This window comes from Podarcis cretensis, assembly GCF_951804945.1.
Source record: "Podarcis cretensis genome assembly, chromosome: Z".
Classification (NCBI taxonomy): domain Eukaryota; kingdom Metazoa; phylum Chordata; class Lepidosauria; order Squamata; family Lacertidae; genus Podarcis; species Podarcis cretensis.
In genome coordinates, this window is record NC_137184.1 from 18,849,301 (window position 1) to 18,870,873 (window position 21,573).

The following is a 21,573-nucleotide window of genomic DNA, read 5'->3' on the forward strand; positions in this document are numbered from 1 at the left end:
CCCTTCAATTCCTTTGTCCAAGACATTTATAAAAACATTGAACTACTGTGGGCCCGGGTCAGAACCCTACAATACCCCTCTTGTCACTTTTTTCCAGGATGATGAGGAACCAATAATGAACACTTAGTAGTAGTAGTAGTAATAATAATAATAATAATAATAATAATAATAATAATAATAATTTATTATTTATACCCCGCCCATCTGGCTGGATGTCTTCTAAAAGTTTGGTGGTTATTTTTCTCTTTGACATCTGGTGGGAGGGCGTTCCACTGGGCGGGTTCCACTACCAAAAATGCCCTCTGCCTGGTTCCCTGTAACTTGGCTTCTCGCAGTGAGGGAACCGCCAGAAGGCCCTTGGCGCTGGACCTCAGTGTCCAGGCAGAACGATGGAGGTGGAGACGCTCCTTCAGGTATACTGGACACTTAGGGTTCTTTCAGTCAGCCTTTTACAAATCTACCTAACAGTTACCTCATCCAGCCCACATTTTATCAGCTTCTGCGCAAGAATATCATGGGGGGCTTCATCAAAAGCCTTACCGAAATTGAGATACCCTATGTCCACCACATTCCCCTGATCTACTAAACTTGTAACTCTATCAAAGAAAGAATGAAATTCATCTGGCATGATTTCTTTTTGACAAACCCATGCTGAGTCTTAGTAATCACAACATCCTTTTCTAAGTGGTCACAGACTGACGGTTGAATTATCTGTTCTTGGACCTTTCCTGGAACTGATGTTAAGCTGACCTGTCAGCAGTTATCTGGGTCCTCTCCCTCCGCTTTCAAGATGGAGACAACATTTGCTTGCCTCCAGTTTGCAAGGACCTCACTTGTTCTCCAATAATTCTCAAATATTATAGACAGAGGCTCTGAGATTACAGTACATCTGAAAGCTCATCAGGCCCTGGAGATTCAAATTCCTTTTAAGTAGCTGGGTGTTCCCTTACCTCCTATTTTGGGTTGCAGCTCAAGAAAGCAATGCTTGTGGAATGTACAGTTCCAGTTTCAGGGCCAATTTTTATTATGATTCATCCACTTACTTCTCTTGTTCAAGTGTGTGTGAGTGTGTTTAAGCTGTGTTTTCCACTTTCAGCCGTATCTGGTTTGTCAGACATATTTGCCTATTAATCAGTGGTGCCCTGTCTGCAGAAACAACTCCAATCTTTATAGAAGGTGCTCTGGACCATAGTATCAAACACCTTAGTTCTAACTAAAGAGCTCATCCACTCTTACCTTCTTGCCCATGCTTTCTAGGCACAGGTCCACACCTTCCTGGTCTGTGTCCGAGTGCTTAGGTTTTTTGCCGCACCACTTCCCTCAGGAAAACCCACTCTTTAATGCTGAACCAGATCAAATGTCAATTCGGGTTCCCCACAGATTGCTGTTTGGTCTAATTCAGCAGTAAAGCGTGGGTTTTCTTGGGGAAAGCACCATGACCCAAGAGAGAGAGAAAGCAGTAGGAAAGGGAGTTTTAAAGCACAGATATGTGCTTAAAAATGAAGAGCACAGGCAAGTGAGGATCAGCCCTGACTTGAAAAGAGGAATTGCAATCACCCTTCCTCCTCTATATGAAGCTGTGTAAAAGGCAGATTCCTTGCTATGGTTCATTAGAAAAGGAACTGGAAATAAAACTGCAAACACCATAACTCCATTTTGGCATATCTATGGTGTGGCCACATTTGCACAGATCTGGTTGCTTTACCACTAAAAGGATATTATGGAGTTGGAAAAGGTTCAGAAAAGGGCCACCAGAATGGTCAAGAGGATGGTGCAATTCCTCTAAGAAGAAAGAAGACTTTTTAGTTTAGGGAAAAGGCAAGTAAGAGGCAACATGATGGGAGTTTATAAAATGATGGCATGGAGAAAGTACACAGATAAAAAATTTTCTCTCTCATAACTCTAGAACTCCTGGACATCCAATGAAACTGAAAATTAGGAGATTTAGGATGGTTAAAAGAAAGTCCTTCACATAACTATGAAACTCACTCTCACAGGAAGCAGTGATGGTCACTAACCTGGATGGCTTTAAAAAGAAGATTAGACACTTTCATGAAGGTGGAGAGAGCTATCAGTGGCTACTAGCCAGGATGGCTGTGCTTTCATGGTCAGAGGCAGTAATGCTTCTGAATACCAGTGGCTGGAAACCACATAGGGGAAGTGTGTTGCCCTTGTGCATGGCATCTGGGTGGCCACTGTGAGAACAGGATGCTGGTCTTGATGGGCCATGGGCCTGATCCAGCAGGCTCTTCTTAAGTTATTCCTGAGTCCACACCTTCTCTCAGTAGATGATCCTTCTACAGTACTGTGTTGTGTCACTTTTAACTGCCACTATTTCCTTCAGAGGAGAATTGTCTTTTTGGAGATCTGTGACACCCCCTTCCCTCATCTGCATTCCAGGCTCCTGGGTAGAGGGGAAGGCTGTGAAAGCAGCTTAATCTGTAGATCTGACTAAATTCTACTAGCAGATCTATGTCATCCTCCTGGAGGCAGGCTAGGGCATTGCTGAGAAGGCAAAAAAAGAAGAGCCAAGATTAGCAGCAGGGAGGAAAGGTGGCTGCCAGGAGCAGATTAGAGACAGACACAGCAGCAGCAGGCAGGCAGGCAGAGCTTGGCAGGATGGGAATGAGTGCATGTTGGAGGAGAGGTATAGAGGGGGGAAGACTATGGGGCAAATGGAAGAAGTAGTGGAAATGCTGAGGGCAGACCTCACCACACATCTGGTTCCCATGTCGGTGGGAAGAGAAGGATGTGAGCACATTGGTGGGCTCAGAATGCCAAGGACTATCCCAGCCCCCCCCCCCCAGGCTCTCTGGCAGAAAGTAGCCCCACAACAATTATGCTGGAAAGGAATCTCTCTGTCTCTCTCCCTCTCCCCCTCTCCCTGGAAACCCCAGGCAGGGAGAGGGCTCTTGTGCTTGGATCCCACCTGCATAATCAGCATCTGGTTGGTCACTGTGAGAACAGGATGCTGGACTAGGTGGGACCCCCTTTGGCCTGATCCAGTAGACTTCTCATATTTTCATGTCCTTATGTTCTTATATCTTTCACCTGTGGATCTAACTCTGCTGTAGGTAAGTATACAAGATAGGGAACTCCACTGTCCCAAAGATAGATGGAACAAGAATCTGCCTGGCTGAAAACATTCAAGATCAAAGTATTTTAACTTTCTGAAGTCCACTGGAACAAGGATTTATTTTATTTTTTTAAAAATATTTCTGCATATGTAGTGAACCATCTGTAAAATAACTATTTAAAATCTAAACCTGCATCTTCTCTTCTGGCAGGAGTACACAATTGATGTATTCTTCCGGCAGTCCTGGCGAGATGAGAGGCTAAAGTTTGATGGCCCCATGAAGATCCTCCCCCTCAACAACCTGCTGGCCAGCAAGATCTGGACACCTGACACCTTTTTCCACAATGGCAAGAAATCGGTGGCTCACAACATGACCACACCCAACAAGCTTCTTCGACTGGTGGACAATGGTACCCTCCTCTACACCATGAGGTAGGTGGTGGTTTCACTTCCCAAAGACATGTCTTCCTTACTCAGCACCTGCCATCACCTCCTGGAAGGGATTGAGCCTCTCAGCTGAAATGGGCACCAGAGGGTTCACCTTGGGCATCTTCCTCTGGCCTTCCTGCAGCTTGACTAGCATCTCCTGCTGCCCAAGCATCTTCACAGCCCTACAACCAACCTGAGTGTGTCACAGACACTGCAGGTTAGGCTCCACTGGGAAGAGTCAGCTGCCATGCAACTTTTCTGGAGACCATAGCTCAGGGGTAGTAGGAGGATATGATAAAGTATGCAGCCACTGGATCAATCCCGACAGCTTAGAGGAACCTGAAGTGCAGAATGGGGTGGGGGTGGGGATCTCTGCCTTTCCCTGTCTGAGCTGTCAGCATAATCATATCACATGAGCCGTTGGCCTGACTTAGTAGGCACTTTCTCATTTTACTGACGGTCTTAATGATTTGCAGGATGTTGTTCAAAATCCCTGGTTCAGTCCATCTCCTCCTCCCTTGGTCTTGTAGAAGATTTGTCACTCCAACTCACAAGGAATAAAGCTTCAGCAGAATGTTCTTGGTATTTTTTTTTTCAGTTTAATGACTCCCAATCCTGCAATGCCTTTGTGTCCCTTTGTGCTGGGAGAAGCATGTGCTGCTTATGCAGCTTTAAGGGTATGCATTGCAATCCCCCATGGAAATGTGTGGATGTGAGCATTTGGATTACAGTGATCATTTCAGAAAGCAGTGGGCTACAGGAGCACAACTCGCTCTCAGGAAATGTCCATTTGGCCAAGAGTTTGCCTAGGAAACTCCTTGCTTGCTGTGGGAGAACAGGGTTGCTTTAACACCTGGATATTCCATTGGCAGTGGTCATTGTTTCTTGTAGATTGACCATTCATGCGGAGTGTCCGATGCACCTGGAGGACTTCCCAATGGATGTGCATGCCTGTCCGCTGAAGTTTGGGAGCTGTAAGTACTTTCCTGACAGCACAAGCAAAGTGTCCTTGCATTCTTGGCTTGAAGGCAGCAGGTACCGGTCCTTGGCAGGCTAGTTATCAGGTGAGCAAACATCCCTGAGAGTGTGAGCTTATGCAACATCCTGCGTTGCTATGAACCTCTGTTTTCAAAGTGGCCTTCCAAAGTGCAGCTGTCATTTTAAGGTAATTTTTTCCTCACAGATAAATGAACTTTGAGGTTTACATCTCCACCTTATACAGAATTGGGTGAAAATTGATTGTAGGGCAGCAGTCTCTAGAAAAACCCCTTCCTGTAGAATACCATGCTCCCCTTAATTGTCTTAATTCTTTCTAATATTGTATTTTTGAATTATTGTAATCCACTCATCATCATCTAAAACAATTATTTCACATGTAAGGTAAGGTAAAGGTAAAGGACCCCTCGACGGTTAAGTCCAGTCAAAGGCGACTATGAAGTGCGGTGCTCATCTTGCTTCAGGCTGAGGGAGCCGGCGTTTGTCCACAGACAGTTTTCCGGGTCATGTGGCCAGCATGATAAACCACTTCTGGTACTACGGTACACCGTGATGGAAACTAGAGCACACAGAAACACCATTTACCTTCCCGCCACAGCGGTACCTATTTATCTACTTGCACTGGTGTGCTTTTGAACTGCTAGGTGGGCAGGAGCTGGGACAGAGCATTGGGAGCTCACCCCATCACATGGATTCGAGTCGCTGACCTTCCGATTGGCAAGCCCAAGACGCTCAGTGGTTTAGACCACAGTGCCTCCCACTCCCTATTATTTCACATGTCTCTCTATGCCCTGCAGTATAAGAAATCACAAGCTCACATGCATACAGACCAGTCTAAAGGAAAGCATCAAATAACTGCAAATGTTGTGCTTTGTTTAATAATGATAACGATAATAATAAATTGAACCCAAATCAATATTTGATCAACCAGCTAGGGGAAGATTTCCTTGGCACATGATATGGAAATGGGATCAATGTTGCTTTGCCATACTGGATCTGAGAGCTCCTGGACCTGGTGGCCCTATGACACGCCCCCTGCTCCCCTCTGCTCAACCAGTGGAAGTATATTTAGTAGGACTTCCGGGTTAGCGCGATCGGATTAATGGCGGATTCCCTCCGAGCTCCCGAGGGAATCGGCTCTGCTGAGGACGGGTCTTACCGCGCCGGCGACGCGGGGACCCTTAGAAACCGCAGGCGCGGAAGCCTGCGGACTTGGCGACTCGGCGGGCACCTTTAAGCGCCTTCCCCGACCCACGAAGAGCCTTTTTAAAGGCTACGGAGAGGGTACGGGGAGCGGCGTGGTGCTGTGAGTAGACCGCTACTTCAGTGGAGCGTAGCCGCGAGCCATGGCCGGAGGGCGCTGACTTTTTTCCCAAAATTCGGACTGGAAAATAAACAACCCGTGAGTAGATTGGAATCTGGACTTTAAAATTTATACCTTTGAATTCGGTACAATCAGGGGATGTGCTAAAGGGAAGTCCGCACCCCCCCTACCTACAAACGATCTAAAACAAGGATTGGAGAACTAAGGTGGAGAGTATTGTTTTTGGTGTCAGATAAAAGATACTTCAATGAATTTGACAGAAGAAGTCTTTGTGCTGGAGAGAAAGTGAGGAATTTTGGAAGCTTTTGTGTAACCCCCCCCCCCCCGAACCCGGGAGTGTCCTGTGCGTAAGCCGGAGGAAAAAGAATAAGGAGTTTGACAGCTGTCAAAGGAGCTGTCAAATGGGCGGTTAAAGTTAAGAACTTTGTTACTTAATAACTCTCTGAATTAAAAGTGTTGCATTTGAACTGAGGTGGTTGGAAACAACGTAGCTATAAACAATAAGTAACGGACTGTTGGAAAAGGACTATCAAGTAATTGGAATCCCCCTAGGGGGAACTAGAGACATTACAATGGCTGCAGAGGGAAAATTACTGGCAGAGATAGAAAAAATGTTTTTTCTCGTGGGAATCCTGCAAGAGCAGAGTACGGCTATGAACAAAGAACTTATGACCTTGAATTCCAAAACAAACAACTCTGCTGAATGCATAAAGGATTTGACTAATAAGAAATCTGCAGCTGAACCAGAAGAGACATTTTTGGAACAGGTGGAGAGGAAAGAAGGAGCGGAAAAGGAAAATACCAATCAGAAGCCTATATTGTCAGGAAATAAAGAAGAAGATCTTCGGATTACAAATCTGCGAAAGATGAGAAAGATGAAGGAGGAAGTCCCTGGAGTACCTGGAATACTGGAATTTAAAAGAATAAAGAAATATGATTGGGACTTCCTCTTTGAGTATGGGAGAGCAGCTGACCTTTTGCAGCAACTGCTTTTAAGTATTTTGGATGGAAGAAAACCTGGTGTGACTGCGACTGAACTCCTTCGAGACCTGAGGACCAACAAAAAGGGTTACCAACAAAATCGGCGGAGAGAGACTGACAGAGACTTGAAGGCCTCGGATGTGAGGAATCCAGGCTAGGAACTGTTTCTGTGGACATAAGGGATGGAAACCGGGGTAGGGAGGGAGGGGAGAACAGAATTTTAAAATTTTATGATTTTTGTATTTGGCCATTATGACATATAATTAATTAAAATATGAAGGGAGAAATTCGTGGGAGAGAAATTAGGTCGACCTTAGAAAAAAGATTTAATGTTTATAAGAGAATTGGATAAGTTAAATGTGGATAAGTAAAAAGAGTTAAGTTTTGAAAATAATAATAATATGTTAAAGATGAGAGATAAGAACTTGCTGAATTAATTATTGGAATTGGGATGTATGAAGAGGGGGTGGGGGGAAGTCAAGGAAAGAGGGTAAAGAAAGTAAGAGTATGAAATTATATATGTTTTGTTTTTGTTTTTGTTTTTGTTGTGTGTGTGTGTATAAAATGTGAAAACCTAATAAAAATTTTATAAAAAAAAGGAAGTATATTTAGTAGACAGAGGTACCCCACTGCCAGCTTCACTGTGTGGTGTGTCGAGCCAAGAGTCTGGTTCCCACAGGTGTGGCCAGCCTGGCAAACATCTGGTATCTCTTTGACATGGTGCCTTAGATGCCTCTCCTTGGGTCTCCACAGACTTGGCTGCTTTTGTGGCCTCTGTTTGTCTGCCATGAGCAGCCAGGTCTAATTGGAGCAACACATGAGCAGCACAACTGAACCTCCCAAGTCAGCAGGTCCTATCCAGTTGCTGCTTCTGCTGCTTCAGAGCCCCATGGAAAGGAAGTGCTGTCACAGTGCCTGCAGGCCCCCACTGAGGTTGCCTTCTGGGACAAGCCTCTGAGTGTGGGCTTAATATTTTCCACCTGCTTTGGCTAACTTGAGTGCCCACTGATGCTTCAGCATGGGATGCAGTCCAGAAATATCTCCAGTGGTCCAGTAGCCTGGTTATCGGAGAGGCCAATGGAAGCCACTAGAACCACCACTGGTCTTTTGCAGGGCATGGAAGATCCTAGATGGCAGCCTCCTTCCCTCCCACGCCTTGAGGGAGTGCAGGGTTTCAGTCAGGCGTCTCTGTGCCAGATGCAGCTTTCTAATGGGTGTCTCTTTTCCTGGATTGGGGTTGACCTTTGGAAGCCATTCTGGGCACCATTTTGGAGATGTTCCTCATTGGGCAGGAGCTGCCATGGTGTAGCTAAACCTCTTCCATCCCATCCTTTCTGCTTTCTCCACAGATGCTTACACCAAGACAGAGGTGATCTATACCTGGACCCATGGGAAAGTGGAGGTGGCCGAAGAAGGCTCTCGCCTGAATCAGTACGACCTCCTTGGCCACAATGTGGGGAGAGACTCCATTGAATCCAGCACAGGTAATGGAGAGCCTCCTTGGATGGTTTCCGGCAGGGTGTCGGACTACATGACCCTTGGGCATCCCAACTCTACAATTCTATGATTCTCCATGATGAGCAGCAACCGCAAAGGCAGGACTAAACATCTCACTTGTTTAACGAGGCTTACAATACTAAAAAGCCCAAGCCCTGGTAAAAGAGGAATCGGGGCTTTTTTGCCTAGCACCTAAAGCTATGTAATGATGGCATCAGGTAATCCTCCCTGGGGATAGCATTGCACAAGTGGGGGGGGGGGTTGCTACAACTGAAAACTCCCAATTCTTCTGTCCCTACTCTCTGGACATCCCACAGATGGGGCACTCAGAGAATGGTCTCAGGTGAAAATTGCAGGGTCAGTTTTTATGTGCATTGTTTTGCAGCCCCTCCTTTTCACAAATAGGCCACTATAGAGGTGGCATTGGGGAAGGTGCTGCCAAGGAGGAAGCAGATCCAGCTTCCAAGGAGCATGCCACAGCCATTGGTGCCACAGTGGCAAAGGCAGTGGTGGTGGTGGTGGCAGCAGTTGGTGATGCATTCCTTGGAGGTCGGATCTGTAGATCCCCTCAAGGTGGTCCCCTTACCTTGCTTCCTGGGTGGGCCAACCCTGAGGAGGGTAGCAGTGCAAGAACGGGCCTTTTCAGTGGTGGCTCCCTGCTTGTGCAGTACTCTCCCCAGGGAAGCTCACCTTCCTCCTTCCTTACATATCTTCAGGCGCCAGGCAAAAACTTTCCTCTTCAATCAGGCCTTTGGCCTTTAACTATCTGTGACCTTTAAGAAGTGGGTGGGATGCTTTAAATGTCTTCCTTCCCCTTGCTTTTAATGTATGTGGAATTTAATCTATATGGAGTGTTTGTTTGTTTGTTTGTTTGTTTGTTTGTATGGTTGTAAGTTGCCTTGACAAATTTAATAAATATTAACAAAAACGATTGCTTTCCATTGCAGGCTGTATCTCAACAATCATGCAAAAAAAGAAAAGAAAAAAGGCAAATAAAAAACCCCTTGTATCCCTCTCTACCCCCCACCCCTCCATATCACTGCAGGAACCTACATTGTGATGACCACTTACTTCCACCTTAAGCGTAAGATTGGGTATTTTGTGATCCAGACCTACTTACCCTGCATCATGACAGTCATCCTCTCCCAAGTCTCTTTCTGGCTCAACAGAGAGAGTGTTCCAGCACGGACAGTGTTTGGTGAGCTTCTGATGGAGGATGGTCTGAGGGCTGACTGGAGGAAACAGGGAGACGGGGAGAGCATCAAGACTGGTGCTGGAGAGAAGCAGCAGCAGCAGGGACCTTCTTGCCTGTCAGCTACACTCCCTTCATGTTGATGACAGACATTTGCATAAGGCTTAAACTCTGAGGTTTCCCCCAGGAATATCTGCTAGCCATGATGGCTATGCCCTATCTCCACTGTCAGAGGCAGTAGTGCTTCTGATTATCAGTTGCTGCGAACTGCAGGCAGGGATCCAGTTGGCTGCTGTGACAACAAGATGCTGAACCAGCTCTTCTTTAAATCAGGGGTGGCTAACCGGTGGGTTCCATTTAGATGCTGCTGCACTCCAACTCCCAGCAGCCAGAGTGGCTAATGGTCAGGGATAGTGATGATGATGGGATTTGTAGTCCAACATCACCTGGAGGGCCCTTACAGGTTCCCCATCACCCTATTTTAAATGTCTTGCTAATTTAATTCTGCAACATAATTGTATAATTAGACACAGCTCACCTGGTGTTGACAATGGGATTGTGCTCAGGTGCGGCACTGGCTCCTTCCACCTTTTCTTGGCGCATCTAGGGCAGTGGCTGCTATGAAAAAGCAGCCCAAGGAGGCTCAGTGGATCCCCCACTGCCCTCAAGAGGGAGAAAACCTCCTGTGGCCCCATTTCAGCAGTGCGTCTTCTGGTTTTGTTCCCACAGGAGTCACCACGGTCCTGACCATGACCACCCTGAGCATCAGTGCAAGAAACTCCTTGCCCAAAGTGGCATACGCAACTGCCATGGACTGGTTCATGGCTGTCTGTTATGCCTTTGTGTTCTCTGCACTGATTGAGTTTGCTGCCGTCAACTACTTCACTAAACGCAGCTGGTCTTGGGATGGCAAGAAGGTTCTGGAGGCCCAGGAATTGAAGGTGAGAGAGGGAGTCATTGGAGGGAGCAGGAGAGAAGCAAAGAGGGAGAGCAATCAGAACCTGACGTACAAGAAGAGGCATTGAAACCTTACTTTGGTTGATCCCAAAGTGGGTGGTAGCACACCCTGGGGGGTGGGATTCCCTAGGGGGTAGCAGGGGGTGCAGGAGGAGTAAATGACTATCAGATTTTGGAAAGCTGCTATCACTGGATCAAGTTCATCAGTTTTGTTGAATTCATTAAATGAAAGGGTTTTAATTGGATTTTGAATAAATGTGCAATTAATTGTCACTGTTTTGACTTATATGGTGTTGTTATCTTCCTTAGTGCGTTAGGCAAACTGCTATTTTGAATAGTGCTTTTGTAGGGTAGGGGGCACTGGGGGTAAGTTCATGGAACGAAGGGGGGATTGGCCCCCAAAAGTTTGAGAACCTCTGCCTTACTCCAAACAGAGCTAAACATCAATGTTTTGCAGCCCAGAGAGGGAGGGAGGGAGGGAGGGAGGGAGAGAGGGAGAGAAAGAAAGAAAGAAAGAAAGAAAGAAAGAAAGAAAGAAAGAAAGAAAGAGGGAGTCCATTGCTGCTGCTGCCCCTAATCCCCCCTTTGCTTATCCTGTATGGCTTTTACGCATCACCAAAGGAGCTCTGAGAATAACTATAACCCAGAAGCATTTTTTCACCTGTGAAAGGCCAGTTGGCTTCCCACATCAGTGGAGATGATCTCAAGCCCTGCAATGTGTTAAATGTCACCTGGAATTACACAGATGACCTGCTGTATAAAGGGGTTGAGAAATCACATAGATACTGCTCCTGTTCTAAAAGGGGGGAGGGGGAGAGAAGAGAAGAGCCCTACCTGCAGATTCCCTGTGGTGTGAGGCAGCACACGTACATGATTTGAGATTTCACTGGCCATACATTTCCTGTTGGAGATGCCATGTTTGGCAAGGACTTGTAGCATTTGCAGCTCACAACGTGGTTTACTCTAGGAACATTGGAAGCTGCTTTATACTGAGTCAGACAGTTGGTTCATCTGACTCAGCATTGTATACACTGACAATACCCTTCAGGGTATCAGGCTGGGGATCTCTCCCCATCCCTGCCTGGAGATGCCATTGGGGATTGAACCTGATACCTTCTGCATGCAAAACAGATGCTCCCCTTCCCTCTGATCCAGGTTTGATGTGGTGCATTTTTGAATTGCACCAAGTTCATCTGGTTGTTTTTTGCAAGCCTTTTATTTCTGCAGTAGCAAGTGTTTCTGGGAGCTGTTTCTGGGCTGGTTTCCAAAGACTTTTCATTCCTCCTCAGAAAAAAGAGCCCGTCATGCTGGCAAAGAAGACCAATAACACCTACAACATTGTTGGCACAACGTATGCCCTCAACATCACCAAGGAGCCAGGCCTGCCCACCATTGCCAAGAGCGCATCAGCAACTACAGCCACACCTGTCACAGCTGCTGCTGCTGCTGCTGCTGCGCCCCCAAAGGTGGCCCGGTTGGAAGAGAAGCCCCCTGAGAACAAGAAGACCTACAACAGTGTCAGCAAGGTAGACAAAATGTCCCGCATCGTCTTTCCGGTCTTGTTCACCATTTTCAACATGGTGTACTGGGCGACGTACGTCAACCGGGAGTCGGCTATCAAGGGCATGATCCCCAAGGAATGAAGCAAGCCCCTCACCCCTCTTCCATCTGTCCATGTGGCCCAGGCAGAGGAGTCTCTGTGGGGGCTCCTTTGTCCCCCGGCTGGTTCTATATTAATTTTATCTTCTTATTAATTTTATCAGCTGACTTATTCCTTCTCCCCATGCAAATCAAACTGTGATTTTTTACAAGGATAACCCCAAGAACTTTTCATTTGTTACTTGTTTGGTCTCTTCTATTTCGTTGTTGTTGTGGAGGTGTGTGGAGGTATGTGTTGAGAGGACGTATAATAGAAAAGTGGTGCCTCCCGCGTGGTGAGTCTGACATCCTTCTCCCCAGAGTCCCCTGCTTGCCCCACACCAATGGGAGCTGGCTTCATTCCCAGTTCATTTCATGCTAAATTCTGCTGAGGAATGCAGGGCAGTTTCTTTTTCCCTTCTAGTGACCTCTGATGGTCTGCCCTGGTGTCTCCAGTGGTCACCTTTCTCATCCCTTGGTGAGTTTGTCTTGGTGGTTCCTCTTCTGCTGTGCTTCTTTCCTCCAATGATGGGGGTGGGAAATTGTGGCCCTTCAGATGTTGCTGAAACTGCAACTCCTATCAGCTCCAACAAGCAGTGATGTTGGGAGTCGTAGTTTGGAAATATTGGGTGGATTTGGGGGATAGGGGACAGTGCACCCCATCCTCTGATGTTGAGGCCTCCCAGAACCACACAGATCCCTCCTGCCCTGGGTGTCTCCTTCCCTCTGCAGTTTTTAAGTAGGGAAAAGCAACCAGACCCTCTTTCCTTTTCCACACCCCACACAAATGAAAGATGACCCTGTTCTCCGGGCCTACCAGTGGGGAGGGGACTGGTGGCAACCACAAATTATGGGTGGCTAGTTTGCTGAGTCAAACTTTATAACCCCTGAACAAAAGTAAGCCTGTGGGATGTTAGATGGGTTTGGAGCATAGGATGAGATATTCTTCATTATTTATCCTTGCTCATGCTCACTTGTGTGAGTTTATCGTCTGGTTAGCAGAGTTTAAAATTACCATCCCTTTGTGGTATAAAATGTGGAAACTTCTGGGACAAGGTTGCTTAACCTTAATAATTGTCCAGGGTGTTCTAGCTGACTGGACCTTCCCCCTTTTATCCGTATAAACAAAAGAATAACAAAGAAGTCTGTCATGTAAGAATAAAAATATTGTTTACTTTCATAATGTCTCAGACTCGATTCAGCAGTAAGCAGCAGTGAAATAAGACAGGCAGAATATATTTTTTCAATTACAAAATAAATGGTTGAGATAAATAATGGAATCTGTCCAGGAGAGCACAGAGAAGCATTCCTCTCTTTAGTTACATGGTAAAGGAAAACAACAACCTGAACTTTTGGGAGGGAGTAAGTAGTAAGGATTATTTTCCTTTTGTTACTTTCCCCCACCTAGGAAAGCAGGGGATATGACTTCACAGAATGCCCCATCTCCATGTGTCTTAACCCTTTGTTTGTCTAGCAACACATGAATTTTTATTTTGGCTGCAATGCTATTTACCATAGACTCCTCATACCTGCTCAAGGAGAAAGATGTTCCTGTTCTGGAGAACAATGCCATGGGGTGGTGATGGCCACCATGGGCAGCAGAAGGGATAGATGCAAGGTGATGCAAATTTGGCCTGCAAACAGTCAGGACAGCCATGGAGTTTGTGCAGGTTCTGTTCTCAGAAAATGGCAAGTTTAAATAACCTTGTTTAAGAGTGAGCCTGAGCTACAGGTTCTGACAGCAGTAGGAATAGGTTTATCCCACTCTCTGCACTGTCTTGGCATCCCTTGGTTTCCTTGGAGATGCTTTCAAAACCTCTCTTTCCAAACAATGGATTTTGTAGTTCTGCACTGCCTGATTCAGAGGCACCGGTGTGTTAGTTATCTGCCATTTTGCTGGACTTGGATTTCTAGATTTTGTTTTTAAAGGGAGGTGGGGCAGAGTTGACCCTTCCTGCAGTTCTCATTCTTTCATCATCCCCCCCCCCCGCTTCCCTCTTTGGTTGTGTTCGGGGTGAGGTGCTGGGACAAATGTGCACACTGTGCCCCAAAGGGTTTCTAGCCCCCTCAATGGTTTGTGTGAAGGAGTGGATTATCATCTGCATTTCTACTTTCATTCTTTGTGAATATAATGCTCCCTGTGGATTGTTACAATATCTTGACATTTGGGAGCATGAGAAATGCTTCTTTTAAAATGTTGTGTTGGGATATTACTTCAACCACCTCATGAAAATGGGCCTAGTTTGGAGGAAGCCAGAAGGCTAGTCAGCCTCTCCCGCCTTGGCAAGCCGAGGTTTGGGAGGGGATGGAAATTTCTCAGCTGCTTGTCCCTCTAAGGAACTGAACTGTTGGACAAAGAGGAGAAACAGGAAGTTGGAGTGCTGGTCTTTGCTTGGCAGCAGTGGGCAAAGACACTGGGGGTGTTGTGTTCATTTGCATGTTTGTTCAGGGGGGAAGATATAGGTAGGAAAAATAGAATTCCTGGATGCCATGATCCAAGTTTGGGGCTAGTACTCTTTGGTGAGAGACCCCCAGCAGAGATTTTAAAAACATAAGGGTTGTAGACCTTTAACATATGCCCTTCTGAGTTCCAAAACTTCTCTCTTTCCCTACCTTCTCACACATTTGAGAAGCTAAAAATGGTTTACTTACACACTCTCTAAAGGTCACATTCATGTGCTTTTCCACAAGGGCCAGGAGACTTGGCTTAGTTACTAAGTGGTAAAAGTTCCTAAATTAATCAAGAGTGGCTTGTAAGAGCCATGCAGTCTGAGCTGCAACAACCAGCTCAGATCTCCTCACATGTTGAGCTTTCCTGATAGACAGTTTACTCTATGGTCTTAACCCCTTCATGCAATAATTAGACTTAATCATGTTGGGTATATGAGGCTGGTTATCTTACACTGCACACAGACACAGACACAGACACACACACACACACACACCATTGGCCTCCACAAGACTTCATACATCTCAGGAAGAGAGCAGCCACACACTCACTCACTCACTCATTCACATCCTTGCCATGATGGGTATCTGCTGCTGGGTGTCCTTTGTGGCATTCATGGAAGCAAGCCTTGTTTCCCCGCCTGGGCCTGTGTGCCATTGTAGGGGAGATTCCTTAAAGAGAGAAAAAATGGGAATGGACAGAAGAGAGCTGCACACGGCAAATTCCCACCATGCTACCACCACCTTCTTTACTGTCTCTGAGAGGAGCTGTCCAAGGCAACCAGAGTCTCTCGCTTCCCCTGGAAGCCCCAGCCCAATTTAGAGTAGGATGAGGAATTTCTCCCCTTATAAGAAGAATGTTGGTCTTGAAAAGGGTTTTGTTTTTGTTTTGAATCAATATGCATCAAGCAACTCTCAGGGAAATCCTGGTGCTTTTCAATTTCCCTTTTGTTGGGGCTTAAAATGTTCAGCTTGTCACATCTTTGGTGATGTATTGTGGTGCAACTATTGAAAGTTTTTTTGAAAATTTGAAAAGCCATTTTATTTTATTATTATTTTCTTTTTTATACAAAATAATATCAAGTCTTTACAAAATCGTATCACTGTGAAAATCCTTGAGAATAGTAGGGGGAGAATTGTTTTTGAAGCCACTACTTATAAATCTAAATATCAGAGAAGGATGCTATTTTCTCCCCCCATCCCATGTCACTTTCCCCCATTTTTTCCTGCTACTCAGAGCGGCCACAGAGCTTTGTGCAGCCCTGTCAAGCCTTGGCTTAACACCAGCCAAGGCCTTGTACTGGAGCATCAAAGCTGGATAAGCCTGATTCTATAATCAGCATCACTTTACCCAACTGCAGAATGGCCATAATAACCATGGCCTGTCTCATAGGACAAGCACAAAGAAAGGCCTGCATTTTGCATAATTTACTGGTGTGACAGTGACTAGACTCACCCTCTCTTTGCTACACTTCTCTTTTCTTCCAAGGCACTTTCCTTTTGGGTTCACATTGTCCTGCCAGAACTGCATGCTTGAACTGTGTTTTTAAAGAAACTCTAATCTTGAACCCACACCTCTCGATGTGCCAAACTTAATCTGATGTAGAGAGCAAAAAAGAATGTCAAGGAAGAGCATCTTGAGGCAGCAGGTTTAGCAGAGTTAAAAGAGCCTGAAAGAAGTTGTCCTTGGGAATGGCATAAATTCGTAACTGATTTATTTTCAAAACTGCACAGTTGATGCAGGCAGGGTGTGCGCCTGCCCAAGGCAATGACTGAGTAGGACAAAAGCTTGAGAGACCTCACCTGGACCTCTCATGGGAAGTTTTGGGTCTTAAAATATCTGGAAATAATGTTTGCCACAAACTCAGACTGGTGGCTTGCAGATAGACCAGAGTCTCCTTCATCCTGTGCAGAAAGCTCCATAGATGAAAGGTGTTCTCTACACCTGCAGTGTTTGCTGGATTAGGAAGCACAGGTGTTAATCAGACACACATTGGCATGTTCTTTCAAATGGGAGTCCTGCTTCTCATCCACACTAAAATCATTATTTTCACCCTGAAATGTGCATCCACAATCTGGCACTAAATAGAATGGATTAGAATTTAGGGCTTGTGCCAGCATCCTTATTTTCCTCTCTCTCTCTGATTGTAGAATGATTCACATGGGATATGCATTCTATTTTAATAGACCATCTAGATCAGGGTGGTCCAAAATGTGGTCCTTGAGGTCTTTTTTTTTTGGTGGCCCTCAGCAACATTTGACCCCTTCCCCCTCAGCCCTCCCAAAGTCAGGTAAGCAAGGTGAGGTGCTGGGCTTTGGGAAGAAGGGATGAGGGCTCTGACAGAGTCCTCCTCCTTCCTTCCCAGAGCCTACTTAGCACTTTCCCAACTTTGGAAAGAAGGTGGGCAGGATCTGGTACCCTGCTAGAGCCTCATGCCTCCTCCCCAAAGCCCAGCACCTCACCTAGCCAGTTTTGGGAAGGTAGGCTTGTGGGTGTCAAATTTTGACTTCATTCCCCCCTCCCACACAAGGCAGTGTGTGGCCTGCAGGTTTTGTGTTGAAGTATTTTTGTGGCCCACTTAGTATAAAAAGTTGGACTGCCCTGATCTAGATGGATATTCCTCCCCACCCCCAAAGGAGGCCACTGGCTTCCAACTAAGTCCTGGTGAAAAGCCTATTTCATGAAAATACAGGGGAAATAGAGACCCAGTCCTTGGGTTGAAGTCTTCCTCAGTGGAAAAGGGCTGTCCAGCCCAGCAAGGCTGGTTTGCATATACAAAACCTAATAAATATCATCCCATAAAAGCAACCCACCTTAAGAAACCTCATGAGAACAAAGAAACTGTAATGCAAAATGTAATCTCTGGGGAGAAGGCATTACATAAAGGAGTCTTAGATCACCAGCAACCCTGCCTGGAGGGTTGATAAGCAACAGGTTCTGCTTGGATGCAGATGGACATCCTTGTGATCCATTCTGAGGCAGGATATGTGAATTCTTGAGCCTCTTCACTCTCTTAGCCATGTAACTGCCACCTACAGATCTGACTGCCATACATTTCCTTTGATGTCTGCTTAATGTATCACCATTCTAAATTATTGTGCAAACATAAACAACCAAAGGCATTCAGGAAATCTCATTAGGCATCACAGTGCATAAGCTGAAATGGCAAATGTGATCCTCAGGTTGGAGTTTTGCTTTGCTTCAGAGGCCCAGTGAATCAGCTGCTCTGCATCCAGTGTAGAGCTTAAAGCGTGGCAGGGGGGAGGAAAAGCCCCAGTCTCTTCTCTTTGATGCAGCACCCCAAGGTACATTTTTGGGGAAGTTCCTGAGAGTGACAAGGAGAGGTTGGAGTCACTGAGAATGCTAAGCCTGCGGTGCTCCCTAAAGCCTTGCATGTCTTCTTCTGTAACAGCAGTTCCTGGATTGTGCTTTGGTTTTTTTTGGGGGGGGGCAGCAGCTCAGATGAGCCAGTTGGGTAGGGTTGGCAAATGCTCTTTGGAGTTCTGGCTTTTTGAGAGCAATCCAGCAAAGACAGCAGCTCAGGCAGCTGCTGCCTGGCCTGGCTTTCTTGGAGCAGTTTCTTTGCCTATCATGAAAGAGAGAAAAGTGGGAAGAGATGGAATGCTCCAGCCTGACTTCCATTTTTGCAAAGAGATTACTTCAGTAACCCACTGGACTTCCTTACGTTTGCTGCCCAATCAGTTATCGGGCTGATGAAGGGGATCAGCCTATCTTTGCAAGAAGCATAAGAGGGAATGGAATGGAATGACAGGGAGGCGTATGATTGATGATATGGTCAGAAAAACAAGAAGACTTAGAAGAGCAGAGAGGGTTATAAGGAGGACACAGAATGAAGAAAGACAAAAAGGAAGCTGGGGTACCACCACAACATTTGGGTCACTCCAACATAAAGCAAGCCAAGCCTGAGGAGGAGCCACGGGTTGGTGTGCAGAGAGAGGAGGAGGTTCTCTGCTTTCTGCTACTTAACCAATTCCTGATCCACAAGAGGACCTCTCCTCTTATTCCTTATTCCTGTTATGAAGATGTCAAATCATTAAGACAACTCTGGTTTACACACACTCACATGAAGATGGAGTGTATATGTAAGAGGCCCATGAAAGAGAGCTCTGAGTGTAGAACGTGCCATAAATTCCAAACCACTTCTTCATAAAAACAGCTAAAATCAAAGTTAAAGAGAGGGAGGGAGGACAGCTTATTTATAAGATTGCAAGAATTAGAAGTGAGGCTCTATTGTGATATGGAAGCAACAGAAGGGCAGAGCAGTGAGGAAGGGGCAAGGGGCAAGAAAGATGGCCAGGAATAGACTGTAGATCAAATGAAAATAACAAAAACAAGGAGGCTTAAAGAAAGGAATATGTAAATGTTGGAATCCTGGCAGCTAAGACTCAAGTTTGAGGCAAGTACTCTTTGGTGAGAGAACTCCAGCAGAGATTTAGCATTGCAAAACATGCAGCAGAGAAAATCATGGAAATATAGGCTGTAAAACCTTTTAAATGTGCTAATCCAGTGAACCCACAAACTGTCCCCTTTTAAAAGTTTCAAAAGTTAGTTTTATGTGCTTTTCCATACAGCAGTCAGGAAAAGATTCACGGGCAGTAAAACATTGCATGGGCTGACTGGTCTGAAGCAAAAGAGGCTGGTAAAAGACCAGCTCAGACCTGGGAGCTTGTGACCAGACCTTGCAATCAAGGACAAGGTTTGCTGGGGGAGACTGAAGAGAGTGAGGGTGTGTCTTTTGGAGCCTGAGGGTGTGTGTGGTTGATTGCTCTGTGGGGACACAGGATCTGGTGGGGAGGAGTTACAGCTGAGAGAAAGCCAGGCTGAGGGAGGAGTTAGCAACCAGCAGCAGTAAAACTTAGCTCAGTGCAGATCCTGGGAGATTGTGACCAGACCTCGCAAACAGGTCTGATAATCTTGCGAGGTAAAATGTGTGTTGAACAAGGTAGGTTAGGTGGATTTGTAGCTGTTGACTAACTGAACCCATAGAGTATTCACCATCCTGGAAAAAAGGGACAAGTGAGGTGCTGCAGGGTTCTGTCCTGGGCCCGTTGTTGTTCAATGTCTGTATAAACAAATTGGATGAAATAATTGAGGGGATGCTCATCAAATTCACAAATAACACCAAGCTGGGAGGGGTAGCTAATGCCATAGAAGACAGAATCAGAATTCAAAATGACCTTAACAGATTGGAGAACTGGGTGCAAGCTAAGAAAATGAATTTCAATAAGGACAAATGTAAGGTTATGCCCTTAGGCAGAAAGAACAAGATGCACAAATATAGGATGGGGGACACCTGGCTTACTAGCAGTACATGTTAAAAAGATCTCAGGGTCTTGATGGACCACAAGCTTAACATGAGTCAACAGTGTGATATAGCGGCAAAAAACAAACAAACCTAATGCTATTCTAGGCTGCATCATCATAAGTACAGTGTCTAGATCAAGGAAAATAATAGTATCACTCTATATTGCCTTAGTCAGACCACACTTGGAATACTGTGTTCAATTCTGGGCACCACAATTTAAGAAGGATGTTGACAAGCTGGAATGTGTGCAGAGGAGGGCAACCAAGATGATCTGGAAACTAAGCCTTATGAGGAGTGCTTGAAGGAGCTGGGTATGTTTAGCCTAGAAAAGAGGAGACTGAGAGGAGATATGATAGCCATCTTCAAATATCTTAAGGGCTGTCACATGGAGGAGGGAGCATACTTAGCTTGAATGGCCACCTGTCATGGATGCTTTAGCTGAGATTCCTGCGTTGCAGGGGGTTGGACTAGATGATCCTTGGGATGCCTTCCAACTCTAAGATTCTATGATTCTATGGTTCTATGACCTCTAGAACTGAATTCCAGAGAGAAAGAGAGAGAGAGAGCGCACAAAGGACTTGGTTAACTATTTCTTCCCAGGGTGTATGGAAATGTCATTGGTTAAGCCTGGCAGGACAGCTTCCTCTATGGTTTTAACCCCTTCATGCACTAATTTGACTGGTTATATGAAGCTGGTTACCCTACAGTAAAGAGTAGCCCACCTTCCAAAGCAAGTAAATTTTTGCTGGGAGCGTCAGTCATAGCACCAAGCCACCTATACCCATTCAGCATAAAGACTAAGAGTCCATGTTGAGGTGGCCTTTCTAGTGGCTGCTGCCTCTAAGGTAACAAAGATGTCTTAATTTTTGCCTCTGGCCTGGGGTGCTGGCAACGGCAGCAGCAACATTCATGAAAGCTCATACACCCGCTCTGTGAATGTGAAGCTAAATGGTGACAGGTGGTGTTCTGGAAGGAGGCCATGACTTGGTATGATATTGATAACTGCAAGGTATAAATATTTAATGTTTGACCTTGTTATTTCTCAGGCAGCCAAACGCTACCAGCTGGCTTGGGGGTGGTGCAGGCAGGGGGAAAGAAAGTGCTTTGTCTTTGTGGCTGGGGAAATGTCAGGCTTTTTGGAATGCTTTCCCTGTGTGTTTGTGTAGTAAATCTACAAAATCTGAAATTAGAATGGAGCAATGAAAACACAGGGCCCTACTTTTGGCAGCAGGAAAAGCAGAGGAGAAAAGAACCATATTTGCAGTCATGGTTCAATAGCGGTTTGCTTCCTGGGCCAATGACACGGTGGGGTAGGGTTGGGTGGAGCAGCTGGCACCTGTCAATAAAATCTGGTGCCTGGGAGGGTCACCCTTTCCACTGATGCTGCTCTCTGGTAGTCCTAGCTGGGAACCCAACGTGACTTTCAAAAACCCTCAAGGCACAGCAGAAATCCTAGCAGGTGAAAATTGCTGCCTAAGTATTCTACGCTTCACATCTAAGAAGGGTAGGAAGTGGTTGTTTGGGTAGTTTCTCATTCCCCAGGCCTTCAAAATCTTACCTGGGCTGGAGGTTCAGAAACTTCAGCTGGTGCAGAATTCAGCAGTCAGGCTGCTCACTGGGGCAAGGCAGTTTGAGCAAGTAACGCCAATCCTGGCCCGACTGCACTGGCTGCCAATTAGTTTCCAGGCTCAATGCAAAGTGCTGGTTT

The 21,573-nt window shown here is 45.9% G+C and overlaps 1 protein-coding gene across 3 annotated transcripts in view; it reads left to right on the forward strand.

Moving 5' to 3' along the window:
- LOC307207469 (gamma-aminobutyric acid receptor subunit alpha-3-like) overlaps nt 1-15,011 on the forward strand; it is a 40,766-nt gene extending 25,755 nt beyond the window's left edge. For all 3 annotated transcript variants that reach the window (XM_079961377.1, XM_079961378.1, XM_079961379.1), the window contains exons 5-10: nt 3,288-3,508; nt 4,397-4,479; nt 8,156-8,290; nt 9,349-9,501; nt 10,225-10,436; nt 11,742-15,011. In XM_079961377.1, coding sequence (XP_079817503.1) covers nt 3,288-3,508; nt 4,397-4,479; nt 8,156-8,290; nt 9,349-9,501; nt 10,225-10,436; nt 11,742-12,095 — 1,158 coding nt within the window. In that variant the 3' untranslated portion in view covers nt 12,096-15,011. The remainder of the gene's footprint in view (nt 1-3,287; nt 3,509-4,396; nt 4,480-8,155; nt 8,291-9,348; nt 9,502-10,224; nt 10,437-11,741) is intronic.
- Nucleotides 15,012-21,573: the final 6,562 nt, after the last annotated feature.